This window comes from Panthera leo, chromosome D1 (genome assembly GCF_018350215.1).
Source record: "Panthera leo isolate Ple1 chromosome D1, P.leo_Ple1_pat1.1, whole genome shotgun sequence".
Lineage (NCBI taxonomy): Eukaryota > Metazoa > Chordata > Mammalia > Carnivora > Felidae > Panthera > Panthera leo.
The window spans coordinates 110,051,268-110,064,761 of record NC_056688.1 but is presented as its reverse complement, the minus strand read 5'-3'; the positions used below and the strand labels follow the sequence as shown (position 1 = coordinate 110,064,761).

The 13,494-nt window shown below is 55.8% G+C and overlaps 2 protein-coding genes across 2 annotated transcripts; one reads left to right on the top strand and one right to left on the bottom strand.

Moving 5' to 3' along the window:
• Positions 1–4,615: 4,615 nt before the first annotated feature.
• CABP4 (calcium binding protein 4) lies at positions 4,616–7,427 on the bottom strand. Its single transcript, XM_042906627.1, has 6 exons — positions 7,065–7,427; positions 6,656–6,686; positions 6,429–6,572; positions 5,500–5,609; positions 4,988–5,135; positions 4,616–4,880 (listed from the first exon to the last, which is right to left on the bottom strand). The coding sequence occupies exons 1-6, from the start codon at positions 7,425–7,427 to the stop codon at positions 4,852–4,854; spliced, it is 825 nt and encodes a 274-aa protein (XP_042762561.1). The 3' UTR covers positions 4,616–4,851.
• A 2,384-nt stretch (positions 7,428–9,811) lies between these two features.
• Positions 9,812–11,617, top strand: GPR152 (G protein-coupled receptor 152). Its single transcript, XM_042904022.1, has 2 exons — positions 9,812–11,143; positions 11,336–11,617. Exons 1-2 carry the CDS (start codon positions 9,812–9,814, stop codon positions 11,615–11,617), a joined length of 1,614 nt encoding a protein of 537 aa, XP_042759956.1.
• The last annotated feature ends 1,877 nt before the right edge of the window (positions 11,618–13,494 follow it).

Here is a 13,494-nt window from a genome sequence, read left to right as displayed (position 1 = left end):
TGGTGAGATCAAATAACAATTGGAAAAGTGAGATAACAATGACGTTCAGAACATAAGCCCACAATTTGTGTTCCCAGATTAACCAGACCTAAAATTACATTTCAGTGAATATAATCAGAACAAACAGGAAAGAAGGAAAATTATGAAAACTATTCATTGTGAGCAAATAGGTAATTAATACAGAGTTGCTACTGTGCTCATAACTTTTTATCATTTCACAATCTTTTTTTAAGTTTATTTATTTATTTTTTTATTTTTGAGAGAGAGAGAATGAGTGCAAGCAGGGGAGGGGCAGACAAGGGGGCGGGGGACAGGGGATCCAAAGAGGGCTCTGTGCTGACAGCAGCGAGCCCGATGCGTGGCTCAAACTCATGAACCATGAGATCATGGCCTGAGCCAAAGTTGGATGCTTAACCAACTGAACCACCCAGGTGCCTCTGTCATTCCACAATCTTAACACCAAGTTATTCCAGAAGTAGTCTCCATATAAGACTACGGCAGGTATAAGCAAGCTATAGCCCACAGGCCCAATACAGTCCCCAAGATAAAAATGGCGTTTATATTTTAGTAACAGTTGGGGGAAAAGTCAAACAATAGTAAGATTTCTTGAGACAACGAAGTTTACAAAATTCAAATTGCAGTGTCAATAAATCAAGTTTAATCAGTTAATTACCAAATTTCCACCCCAGCCATCCCTGTTTGTGTGTGGACTGGGGCTGCTTGGTAATTTTAACTACAACCGCAGAGCTGAGCAGTTGTGACAGAAACCATAGGGTCCTCAAAGCCTAAAATCTTTACACTATCTGGCTTTTTACAGAAAAAGTTTGCCAACCCTTAGTCCATAGGAACGTGTCGACAGAACACTGAATCACAACATTTAAGGTTTTCACGAGGGGCGCCTGGGTGGCTCAGTTGGTTGACCCTCCTGCTTTGGCTCAGGTCATGATCTCACAGCTCGTGAGTTCGAGCCCCGCGTCGGGCTCTGTGCTTGCGGCTCGGAGCCTGGAGCCTGCTTCGGATTCTGTGTCTCCCTCTCTCTCTGCCCCATCCCCACTCATGCTCTGTCTCTCTCTGTCTTAAAAATAAAAAAAAAAAAAAATGGGGCGCCTGGGTGGCGCAGTCGGTTAAGCGTCCGACTTCAGCCAGGTCACGATCTCGCGGCCCGTGAGTTCGAGCCCCGCGTCAGGCTCTGGGCTGATGGCTCGGAGCCTGGAGCTTGTTTCCGATTCTGTGTCTCCCTCTCTCTCTGCCCCTCCCCCGTTCATGCTCTGTCTCTCTCTGTCCCAAAAATAAAATAAAAAACGTTGAAAAAAAAAATTTAAAAAAAAAAAAAAAAAAAAAAAAAAAAATAAAAATAAAAAAAAAAAGAATTTAAAGTGCTTGATTTTTGCTGGTTAATGTTTGAAATCCAAACTGGGTTGACAGTAACACTATCCTCAGGGGATCATGAATATCTAAACTCTAAATGCAGCTTCTTTTTCAGTTGAAAAATACATCGATAGTTGTGTCCAGACGAGGAACGTTGGATTTCTTTAGTGAATTGTGACTCATTTTATCCCTAATGCTTTTTGCCTCCTAGCCCATTTCTGTCTGCTATGCCTGTACTTTTATGAGTTTTCTTTGGTTCATTTTCTCCTAGTAAATCTGTGTTGCAAGCCATCACGTTCAGCCTTTTGATTCTCACTATGCTGCTCGAATGTGCCTTAGATCCTACACTCCGCTGTGGGGAAGAGGCTGCTCTCTGCCCCCCAGTAGAAGAACCTTTGGTTTTTAGCTGGGCACGTGGCCACCCCAAATAAAGACTGCATTTCCCAGCATCCTTTGCAGCCCTCTGTACCAGGTGAGGAGCCCTCCCTGATAGAGTATAAGTGGTTCACGCTCTTTGTCCCTCTTTGTTCCTTGTTCCTGCCTCCATCGTGCCACCTGGAAAACATACAAACTTGGGCATACCCCAGCACCTGGTGCAAGGAGCTTGGGTTCCTGAAGACCATACGGCTGGATTTCACCTAAGAAATAAACTTCTCTCCAGTTTAAGGCATTGCTATTTGGTGTCTCTGTCAGTCACAGGGAACCCAATCGAACATTGAAACTTTCTTCTGGGACTGAGACTCTCTTTTAACCAAAAAACTTAATCTGCTTATAATTATTGTAATTTTGATATGTTTAGGGATTACTCCTACCCTCTGTTTTACTTTCTGTTTTAATGTTTTCATGAGGTTTTTCTTTACTTCCTCCCCCCGCCCGCTGTCTAGTCTTCTGGTTTAATCAAGAATTATTCACTTTCCCTCTTTTCTTCCTCTATGGATTGGACCATTGAAGGGAACATTCTATCTCTATTTCTGTTATATTAATGGCTTCAAAATAAAAGATGAAGATTTGCACTGTTTTGAAGTTTATTGCGGGGGAGGGGCAGAAAGAGGGGGACAGAGGATCCGAAGCAGGCTCTGCACTGACAGCGGAGAGCCCGATGTGGGGCTCCACCTCAGGAACCGTGAGATCGCGACCTGAGCCAAAGTCAGGCGCTTGACCGACTGAGCCACCCAGGCGCCCTGTATTGATGGCTATTCTTAAATGGTTAACAAAGTCTAAAGCTGACCAATGCATCTATTCTCCTCTAGGAAAGATGAGAAAAAGATTTTAGCATATCTAAAGTATTCCCTCCCATCTTCTGTTTTATTTTGTCTATTTTAGTCCCTCCTTATTTTTAAAATCCCCCAACTTAACTTTTTTATCGTTACTGCCTCTTTAGCTCCACCAATATGTTTACTGATCTCTTTCCTGACCATACTTTAGTACATACCCGCCTTTCTTCTGGTCTCAATTTCCTTCTTACTGAAGGAAATTCCCTTCCATGAGAGCACATGGGTAGGAAACTCTTATCAGCCTCTGTTTCCTGAAAAAAGTTGATATTTCACCTTCCTTCTTGAATAACGATTGAATGAGGTAAAGTCTTCTCGGCTGGCGATCGTTTTCCTCTGCATGCTGAACAATTTATTCCACTGTCTTCTGGCATTTATTGTAACCAATGAAAAGTCTTTGTAGAGGGGCTCCTAGGTGGCTCAGTCGGTTACCGACTTCGGCTCAGGTCATGACCTCACGGTTCATGAGTTCAAACCCCGCATCTGGCTCTGTGCTCACAGCTCGGAGCCTGGAGCCTGCTTCGGATTCTGTGTCTCCCTCTTTCTCTCTGCCTCTTCCTCATTCGCATTCTCTCTCCCTCTCTCTCTCTCTCTCTCTCTCTCTCTCTCTCTCAGAAATAAATAATAAAACATTTTTTAAAAAAAGGAAGAAGAAGAAGCCTTCGTAGGGCCTAATTTCTGCGCCTCGGTAAGTAATCTGACTTTTGTCTCCAGTTGAATTGTATATAAGGTTTTCTTCTGTGTTCTGAGTTCTGCTGGAATGCATCTAGATATATATTTGTTTCTGTTCATGCTTCTGAGGCTCCACTGTGTTCCTTCCATCTGGGCATTTGTCTTTGTGGAAGTCTTTATGGAAGGGTTTCAGCCGTCACGTCTTTGAGGGTTGCCTCGTGTCCATTCTTTGTATTTTCTCCTGAGACTCCTGATGATTTTTAACTACTCTTTAATATTTGCCACCTGTTTATCCCTCAGGGCTACCTTATAGGTGATTCCTCAGATGTAGCTTCCCGTTCACTAATCTTCTCTCAAATGGTGTCTAATCTGCTGTTTAACCAACCCATTGATTTTTTTTTTATTCCAATGGCTATCTCCTTTATTTTCAGAAATTCTTTTATTCTTTTTAATCTTCCTATTCTGTTTCATGCCATCCCGTTACTACCTATTGGCCTCTCTCCCTTCTTTTATATCATTTCTGTTTGCATTGACTTTGTGGCCTCTTTCAGATTTTTCTGTTACTTACACTTGGGGGTGCTGATTTTCCTGTTTGTTGCATCTGCCTCGTCTCCCTCACGGGGACTTGTTTTCCCATGTGATCTGTAATTCTTTGTCATGAGTTCATCTTCAGAAGGACAGGGCTGTTGTTTGTTAAGTCCCATGTGCTCTGGGTTGAAGAGTAATCTTCCGGTAGCTTCTCCCTATTTCTTCAGCTTCCCATACTGTGGAGATAGACCACACTCCTGCCTAATGTGCCAGCCTGAGTCCCAGGTTCCTTAGGGTAGCTTTGTCCACTCAAGGCCCTAGACATCCGTACCCTTGCTACTTCCTCACGCTGGTAGATGGAGGTATCTTTTGGTCCCCTTTTCAAGAACAGGGTAGCCCTCTGAGACCCGGGAAGGTGCTCAGGCTCCTGTCCTGTTCCCCAGCCTCTTACAGGTCTTCTGTCATCCATGGGTGTCAGAGCCCAGGCTTCTGAACCTCTCTCCATGTCTGAAGCCCCCATGCTGTCCCCTCTCTCCCGCCACCCGGCTCTGAGTTCTTGCTTTGTCTTTAGTACTGGGGTCATCCCTGGCTTTCTTTCAAGTTCAGTTTTTGTCTTTTTAACATTTTTACACGGGTAGTGGGAGGCATCCAGCCACGCTCTCAATTCACCATGTTTCCAGAATCCCCCCAACTCCACGCCCCGCCCCTGTCTTTGAATACTGCGGTGCCAGGGAGCTTGCTACCCACCGAGGGTGTGGAGAGATCCAAATCTTGCTCACCCTGGAGAATGATGGACGGCGGAGTGCAGGTTCCCTCCAGGCAGCTCAGGTGGGAGGAAGGTGAGAATGAAGGGGGGTGGGTGACATCGAGCGGCTCTCCAGCCAGGTGTAGGACCGAAGAAGCCTGAGGGCTGCTGTGTGGTCTTCCATTCTGAGGCCTCAGGGGGAGGGCGTACAGCATGAACCCTGCTGGCCTGGGGCCAGCGGGGTAACGCATTCTCCCTTCTAGAACTTCAGTGGGTGAAAAGCATCATCACAAACTCTGGGGGAGAGAAGGGCAGGGCTCGGGCCAGTCCTGGTCAGGGATCCCAGGACGCGCTGGGATCATCCTGGGAGCTGGAGGGGTGGGGGGTTGTCTCGTAGACTCACCGTCAAAGTCTACGGTGCCATCCCCGTTGAGGTCCACTTCTCGGAGCATCTCGTCCAGCTCAGGACCCGCCAGCGGCTCCCCCAGCAGAGCAGGTGCTGCCTGCCGCAGCTCTGCCACTGTAATTCGTCCATCTCTGTCCCTGTCAAACTAGGATCCCGGCAGGGCTCAGTCCCTCCCACCCAAAGCTGGCTCTGCCCAGACCCGTTTCCACCTTGCCACATCCTGTGCCTGGATGTCCCCACCTTCACCCACCGAAACCCTCCTCCTCCTCCTCCTCCTCCCAGGCTGAGACAATAGGCCCCTCCCCCAGGAAGTCTCCTTGGGTGGATCCTCAAGCTGAGAGCGAGATGGCCCCTCTCCAATCCCTCCCTGGCCCAGTCCCACCATCTGCAGGGCTCTGGGCCTCCAGAGGCTGGGCCCCGCCCCCCACCGTCTCTCTGGCCCAGATGGGAAGCCAGTAGGTCCGCCGCCCAGCTGCCCACCCAGCGCCCGACTCGACCACGCTCCACACCTCTCGGAAGGCGATGCGCAGCTCCCGCACCCCCAACATGTGTGCTGTCTCCTCCCTCAGCTTTGGGCCCATCAATTCCACAAACTCCTCGAAGTCCACACGGCCACCCACTGCGGAGGCAGAGTGTCACAATGGAGAAGGCTGGGGCCCCGAGAAAGGACTTCCCAGGTGCCAGCCTCTCCCTAGCTCTACTTCCAGGAAGGAACACCCAGCATCCATGCCCTCGGGGACGGGGGTAGGAGGTCGGAGCCCCGTTCTCCACAGAGATGACAGGGCCAGGTGCCTGAGTGCTCTCAGTGAAGCACCTGTGTCAAGGGGGAAAGAGGCCAAGGTTTGGAACCAGGCAGCCCTAAAGTTAAACCCTGGCTGTGCTGTCGATGGGGCATGGGTGACCTTGGGTGCCGACGGCCTTGGGCGACTTACTAAACCTCCTTCCTCATCCCGGGGCAAGGGTGAGAGAACCCACTCTTAGGTGCTTCCGGGGGTGTGCAGTTGGTGGCTCTCACATGCTGGGACCCCGTGGGCAGCCATAAATGCCTCTTAAGGAGTATGCCCACGTAGTCCCGCCGTTCTAAGACGCCATCGATTACGAAAAGCACCGGTGGTCAAATAACAGCTTTGGGGAAAAGAAAAGCATTGCGCTAAATGTTCACATCAAGTGTAAGCCACATCCCATTTTGCAAACCACAGAGCACATGCAGGTGTCCTGGAATGAAGGGAATCTGATATTTGACAATTTAGCTAATGATAATCACACAAGCGCACGCCCATCCGACATTTAATCGCCAGGAGCGGCCAGGGTTCTGTCACAGTCGGTCTCACTGAACCTCAGGAGGCTCTTTTCAGGAGCCTCAGGAGGGTCAGAGAGACAGAGAGCCAGATGGCTGCCGCCTCGCCCCGCCCCGGGCCGGTGGGGGTCAGCCACTGACTTCGCATCTTGACGTGCTGGGAGACCTCGATGAGTTCCATCTCAGTGGGCATGTAGCCCAGCGTCCGCATGCAGGTGCCCAGCTCTCGGTAGCCGATGTAGCCGTCACGGTCAGTGTCAAACTCTTCAAAGGCGGCCTGAAGCTCTGCAGGGGAGGGAGGTCAGGCCCGGGCAGCCCGGCTCAGGGACACCTCCCACCCACCACTGCCGCCAGCAAGGGCCACTCACCATCCAGCTCCTCGGGGCCCAGCTCGCGGTCCTGCAGAGGCACAGTCCAGCATGTCCCTGGGGGCCATCCTGCCTCCGCCAGCCCTAGCCCACGATGGCCTGGGTAGGGCCAGTCTCACAAGGGCAGGAGAAGGCAGCTGAAGTCCCACGACCCCCAGAGAAAAGATGACCCCCCCCCCACTTCCGGCTCCTGGGGCCCAGAGCTCTCCCAGAATCCTGGGTTTGAAGACTAGCCCCGCCCGCCTCGCAGCCAGGCCCAAGACCAACCCTTCCCCAAATCCTGCTTCTACAGCTCAGGCTCCCGGGTCTGGAGCAGAGGCGCTAGGAGGCCCGAGTACTAGGGGCAGGGTGGGCGGAGTCCAAGGGCACAAGTGTGTCCCCCTCCTCCCCAGCCCGGGCCCCACCTGACCTTCCCGAAGATGCGGTTGAGCAGGGGCCCGTATGTCTTCTGGGCAGCATCGTGCTGGGTGCCAGAGCGGTGTCGGTGAGACTGGCGACGACCGGCTGGCCTGGGGGCTGCAGGGCCTGTCCCCTCCTGCCCTTCTCCATTCCCAGAGAGGCTCTTGCTGCTCCCTGGGGCCTCGGGGCCAGGGATGGGGGTCTGCTCCTCGGAGCCACCAGCACCCTTCCGGGACCCTCGGAGTCCCCTGTCCTTCTTGCTCCTCCTCCTGGTCAAGGGCAGGCCCTCAGCACCACTCCCGGAAGCCACAGCCTCCACAGGAGGCTTCTGGGGGTCTGGGCCACGCTGCCCCTTCGCCTGTTCTGTGGCCATGTGGAGAGGGGCGACAGAACTCTGAGATGCAGCACCAGGGAGCACCCTTGGTTCTCAGGGACCATAAAGCTGCTTACGCACCCCTACCCTGAGAGCTGATTGCCTGGGATCGAGCCTTGAGGGGGATTAGGGTAAGTGAGGCAGGCAGCTCCGGGCCCTAATCCCGGCCCTCTGCCTGAGGGCAGAGACAGATGGGTCAAGAGAACTGCCCTCAGCGACAAGGGTGCCGGGACATGGTGAGCTTCGGACTCCGGCTCCTAAGTGGCCTCAGGAGCTGGGACACGCAACCATTTCACCTCCCTGAGCCTCAGTCACCCGATCTATAAAATGGGGGCAATACTGCTGGAGTCAAGGACTCAGCCGGGTTGTGTGACAGGAGCAGGACTCAGCTAAGCAAGGACGAGGGAAGTCATCTCAGGAGAAAGAGTGTGGGAAGGGATAGGAGAGTTGCCCCTCACGGGGACATCGTGGCTGGGGCAGAGGGTCTGTGAAATTGAGGAAGCGAGGCCAGATCACAGAGACTGAGGGACATGGGGGTGATTTGGGAGGAGGTGGCCTCCGGGGGGACCCAGAGCCTGCCCTGAGGCAGAGGGGCCCTGGGCGAGGAGGTTTTAACCGCGTGGCTCTGTCAGGGATGGGGTGGCCTGGCTGGTCACTCGGCCCTGCTGAGCGGGGGTTAGGGTTTCCCAGGGAGCAGCCCCATGCCCATGAATGTTTGATGTCTTCTCAGCTTGGGTTTCACGTCGGCCGCCTTAGCGCCGCCAGGCGCCATGTCCCAGGCCCCGGCGTGGGGCCCGGCAGATGGCTGGACCACTGGGCAGGCAGGCACGCCCCTGCTCCTTCCGGCCAGCGGCCTGCACCTCACAGGTAAGCCAGGCCTCACCTGCTGGGGCTCGTGGGAGCCCAGGGCTCTGATCCAGTAGAGGCTGGAGCTTGCAGAGTGGGGTCTGCCTGAGCACTACGGGAGAGGAAGCCACTGGGCTGAAGGCCAAGGGGCTGGAGCCATGGGCCACGGGCAGGATCCAGCCTTTCTGGGGCACCTACTTCCTCCCCTGGCTCAGCGCTGCCATGAGGACTTTCTCCGTGTTCCAAGGGAAACCCCCTGGGCCAGTGAGGGAAGGCGGGTGGAGTGGGGGGGGGAGGGGTAGCAGGCCCCTATCATCACACTGCTGAGCCCCCTTCTCCTTCTGTAGGTGGCCTCAGGGGCCACCTGCCTGAGCTGTGAGAATGAGGACGGGGCCACAGGTGGGGGTGGAGGATGAGGAAGGGGCTCCAGCTGCTTCCAGGACGGCCCTTCTGGCCCCAGGCTGCCGGGCCCTGAGTTGCAGACCTCACCCTGAGTTCATGAGCTGCACTTGCTGTGGGGAAGGGCCTCCTCTGGCCCAGGCTCCTGCCCACCCTTGGCCTCCTACAGGCCCACGGGACTCTGAGCCTCCCCTTCTTGGAATCTTAAACACTTGAACTCCAGGATACCAGAAGGAAAGGGGCTTGCGATGATCCGATGATCCGACCGAGTGGTTTTCAAATTGTCTTCCCTAGAGCATCCCCGGGGCTCCACTGTAATATTTTATTTGAAGATTCACCAGCTTTAAAAATATGTTTGAGGGGCACGTGGGTGGCTCAGTCAGTTAAGTGCCTGAATTCAGTTCAAGTCATGATCTCGCGGTTTGTGAGTTCGAGCCCCGCGTCGGGCTGTCTGCTATGAGCAGAGAGCCTGCTTTGGATCCTCTGCCCCTCCCCCGCGCTCTCTCTCTCCCTCTCTCTCTCTGCCCCTCCTCCACTCGCACTCTGTTTCTCTCTCTGTGTGTGTCTCTCAAAAATAAATGAACGTTAAAACAAAAATTTAAGGGGCACCTGGGTGGTTCACTTGGTTAAGTGACCGACTTCGGCTCAGGTCATGATCTCGCGGTTCATGAGTTCTAGCCCCGTGACAGCTCAGAGCTTGGAGCCTGCTTTAGATTCTGTGTCTCCTTCTCTCTCTGTCCCTCCCCCACTCATGCTCTGTCTCTCTCTCCCTCTCTCAAAAATAAATAAACATTAAAAAAATTGTTTTTAAAGGATGTGGATATGACATCTTTATAGAAAAGCATTTAAAAAATTAAAACTAAATAAAGAAAAAAGAAAAAAATGTAAAATATATATGTATATACTTGTATATATATATTTAAAAGCCTCGGTCCAGTCTACTTGGGCACACTGGGATTCCGCGTGGCAGAAGGCTTAGGTCTGAGTCTCAGTCCTGGCGCCTCTCGTCCTGTCTCTGACCTTGGGCAAGTCACTGATCCTCCGAACCTTCCTCTCCTCACCTGTAAAATGGAGTGTCTGCGGACTACGCGAGGTAATCTGTGTAAAGTCCCTGGCAGAGGCTAACTGCCCCAAAGGTGATGACGATGGCTCAGAGAGGGACAGTGACTTGCCTGGAGGTACACAGCACCCTCTCTCATACTCGGTCCCTCATGATTTCATTGGTTCATCAGGCACCCGCTCCGTGGCCAACAGCACACTGGGGACCTCGGACGGACGCTGCTATGGAAGCCAACCTGGGTGCCGCTGGCCGCGGGCCCCGCACGGAGCCGGACGATGAAGACGACTACCCCCAGGGTGGCTGGGACACGGTCTTCCTGGTGGCCCTTCTGCTCCTGGGGCTGCCGGCCAATGGGCTCATGGCATGGCTGGCCGGCTCACAGGCCCGGCAGGGAGCGGGCACGCGGCTGGCCCTGCTGCTGCTCAGCCTGGCCCTCTCTGATTTTCTGTTCCTGGCGGCAGCGGCCTTCCAGATCCTGGAGATCCAGCACGGAGGCCACTGGCCGCTGGGGACGGCCGCCTGCCGCTTCTACTACTTCCTGTGGGGTGTGTCCTACTCCTCCGGCCTCTTCCTGCTGGCGGCCCTCAGCGTGGACCGCTGCCTGCTGGCCCTGTGCCCGCGCTGGTACCCTGGGCGCCGCCCGGCCCGCCTGCCCCTCTGGGTCTGCGCCGGGGTCTGGGTGCTGGCCACGCTCTTCAGCGTGCCCTGGCTGGTCTTCCCCGAGGCCGCCGTCTGGTGGTACGGCCTGGTCATCTGCCTGGACTTCTGGGACGGCGAGGAGCTGCCGCTGAGGATGCTCGAGATCCTGGGGGGGCTCCTGCCTTTCCTCCTGCTTCTCGTCTGCCACGTGCTCACGCAGGCTGCTGCCTCCCGGACCTGCCGCCGCCGCCGGCCAAGGCCCACGGCCTGCCGGGGCTTCGCCCGTGTGGCCGAGGCCGTTCTGTCAGCCTACGTGGTCTTGCGGCTGCCCTACCACCTGGCGCAGCTGCTGTACCTGGCCTTCCTGTGGGACGTCTACCCCGGCTACCTGCTCTGGGAAGCGCTGGTCTACTCCGACTACCTGACCCTGCTCAACAGCTGCCTCAGTCCCTTCCTCTGCCTCCTGGCCAGCGCCGACCTCCGGGCCCTGCTGCGCGCCGTCCTCTCCTCCTTCGCGGCAGCTCTCTGTGAAGAACGGCCTGGAAGCTTCACGCCAGCGGAGCCACAGACCCAAGTGGACCCTGGGAGTCAGACTCTTCCTGGGCCAGTGGCTGGGGCCCAGCCCCAGGTGAACCCCGTAGCACAGCCACGGTCGGACGCTGTGTCCCAGCCTCGGGGGAACCCCGCGGCACAGCCACGGTCGGATTCAGTGGCCCAGCCACAGGCAGAGCCCACAGCACAGCCACGGTCGGATTCAGTGGCCCAGCCACAGGCAGAACCCACAGCACAGCCACGGTCGGATTCAGTGGCCCAACCACAGGCAGAGCCCACAGCACAGCCACGGTCGGATTCAGTGGCCCAGCCACAGGCAGAGCCCACAGCACAGCCACGGTCGGATTCAGTGGCCCAGCCACGGTCGGATTCGGTGGCCCAGCCACAGGCAGATTCAGTGGCCCAGCCACAGGCAGATCTTGTGATGCAGCCTCAGCTGAACGCCTCAGTTCAGCCACAGGTGAACCTTGAGTCCCAGCCCCATTTGGACTTTGTGGCCCAGCCACAAGTGAGCCCCGAGAACCCCGGACCTGCCTCCGGCCCAGCTCTCAGCCCCTGTGATGAAGCGTCTTCTGCCCCATCCGCAGAACCCACCCCCGAAGCCCCTGAGAACCCAGCGGTGCCTGCTGACTCTGAGGGAGAAAGTCCCAGCAGCGTCCCCCCAGAGGAAGCCCCCGGAGCAGGCCCCACCTGAGGGTCTGGGAAAGCTCAGGCCCATCAAGGCAGTGGAAGAGCCAGAGCCAGTCAGAGACGAGGGGAGCCGTGGAGGAAGTCATCAAAGAAACCCCCCTCAAGTCCCTTGGGGCTGGCAGGAGGACTTGGGGGAAGTGAAAATGAACCACCAAAAGTCCCAGGCAGTTTGTCATGATCGTCTCGTCCCTACCCAGGTCCCCCTCAGTTTCTCCATGCTTGCCCCCCCCCCCACACACAGTGGCCCAACAGTCACAGCCGACAGGGTGCTGCTGGGCTCTGTCCTCCAGCACCCCCGGACCGCACTGCCCACCCCCCTCCCAAGTCTCAGTCCTGTGGGAGAAAGACAGCAGGGGTGACTTCCCTGAGCTTGTGCCGATCTCCCCGGAATCCTTCCTCCACCCTCTCCTCCCTGTCTCACCCTCTAACTCGGGCGTGAGGAGGATGAAGGAAGAAATCTCTGCAGAAAAGGAGGCATTTAAGAGCCAGAAGGAACCTGGGGTCCTGGGAGCCCACGCAGGCTGGCCGAGCCCTGTCCACCAGCCCCCTGCCCCCCACAGGCAGTGAGCCTGGCGCAGGACCTCCCTCAGCAAGGCAGCGGGAGCGGAGGCGATGAGAGCCACCGAGCCTGGATTCAAATCGGGCTCCGGTGACGGCAGGAGCCTGGCACACAGTAGGGGCTCAGTGAACAAATGTTCTCCATTCGCCGGCATCCAGGGAAGTCCCTGCAGGGGCTGGAGATGGAGGAGAGGAGGCGCCACCTTGGCCTGGGCATCTGGGGTCTTGTGAGCTTTGGGGCAGATCGGCTGTGCCCATGACAGTTCTGGGCCACGGATGCCCAGGGGGCCTGAGAGAGCGTCTGCTCCACTTAAGGGTTCAACTAATGTCCACCTGCCCCCCCCCTGCCCCCACCACGGGGGGCTGCAGGTATAGAGTGCTCAGTCCTGCCTCCATCCGAACCCCTCCTACGCACTCAGCCCACGCGCAGAGATGGGAAGACGTCCAGACAGAGAGCCCTGGGGAACCAGTGGCTCCAAAAAGGGTACAGGCCCCCATCACACAGCATCTCTGGGGCAGAGCCAACCTCTTCCCTCTCAAGGCGCAGACACTGCAAGAAAAACGGGGAAGTGCCGAAGGTCTAATTCGGAACCCCCCACCCTACTTCCCCTCTTCCCTTTCACTCTTCTCCACCAACCCCCTGCTCGCTTGCCCTCCACCCACCCTGTGTTCCAAAATCGGGAGCCTTTTCCCCTTTACCCCCCTCCCCCAGTCCTTTCCCAGTAGCTCAGTGTTGTGACCTGTAGCAGCTGAGAGACGCCCCTACGGCAGACACTTACGTGCTATGCTTCCAGGGCGTTTCCATCTTAAAAAGGCCGCAGGCTGTGCAGACGGCCCGGAGAGGGGCGGGCAGATCTGGGTTCTGGCTGCCAGCTGCCGCTTCGCCTCGATTTCCTCCTCTGTACAATGGGGTGGTCATGTTCCCCTTGCAAGGGCGGCTGCTATCATGAACTGAGCCCGGGGGTGCCGAATGGTGGCGGGGGCGGTGTTGGTGGCGGTGGCAATGCCAAGGGCATAATTAGGGCATGTCCTGGTGGTGGAACTGTGGACACCGAGGCCGAACTACGGACGCCGTTCAGCGATTTCTGCACAGGCACGAATTTGTTGAATTCGGTCCTTCAGCAAATGTTTATCGAGCACTTGCTAGGCGACTCTCCAGCCAGCCTTCCATTCTGGAGACACACGGGTGGGGTTAGGGGCATGGCCGCTGGTGTCCCTCGGCGGTCTTTTGAATCCCAGCTCCACCGCTCACCAGCTGTGTGATCTTCAGGAAGGCTCTTGGCTCCTTTGGGACTCAGTTTCCGCGTCTGTAAAATGGGGGTG

Bases quoted from the DNA above. Each gene is read 5' to 3' on its own strand.
- CABP4 (XM_042906627.1), bottom strand. From the start codon at position 7,427: ATGGCCACAGAACAGGCGAAGGGGCAGCGTGGCCCAGACCCCCAGAAG. The intron at 6,687-7,064 runs GTCAGGTGGGGC...GTGCCTCTGCAG, and splicing joins TCAACCGCATCTTCGGGAAG to GACCGCGAGCTGGGCCCCGA. The intron at 6,573-6,655 runs GTGAGTGGCCCT...CCTCCCCTGCAG, and splicing joins GGGCCCCGAGGAGCTGGATG to AGCTTCAGGCCGCCTTTGAA.
- GPR152 (XM_042904022.1), top strand. From the start codon at position 9,812: ATGACGATGGCTCAGAGAGGGACAGTGACTTGCCTGGAGGTACACAGC. The intron at 11,144-11,335 runs GCAGAACCCACA...GCCCAGCCACAG, and splicing joins ATTCAGTGGCCCAGCCACAG to GCAGATCTTGTGATGCAGCC.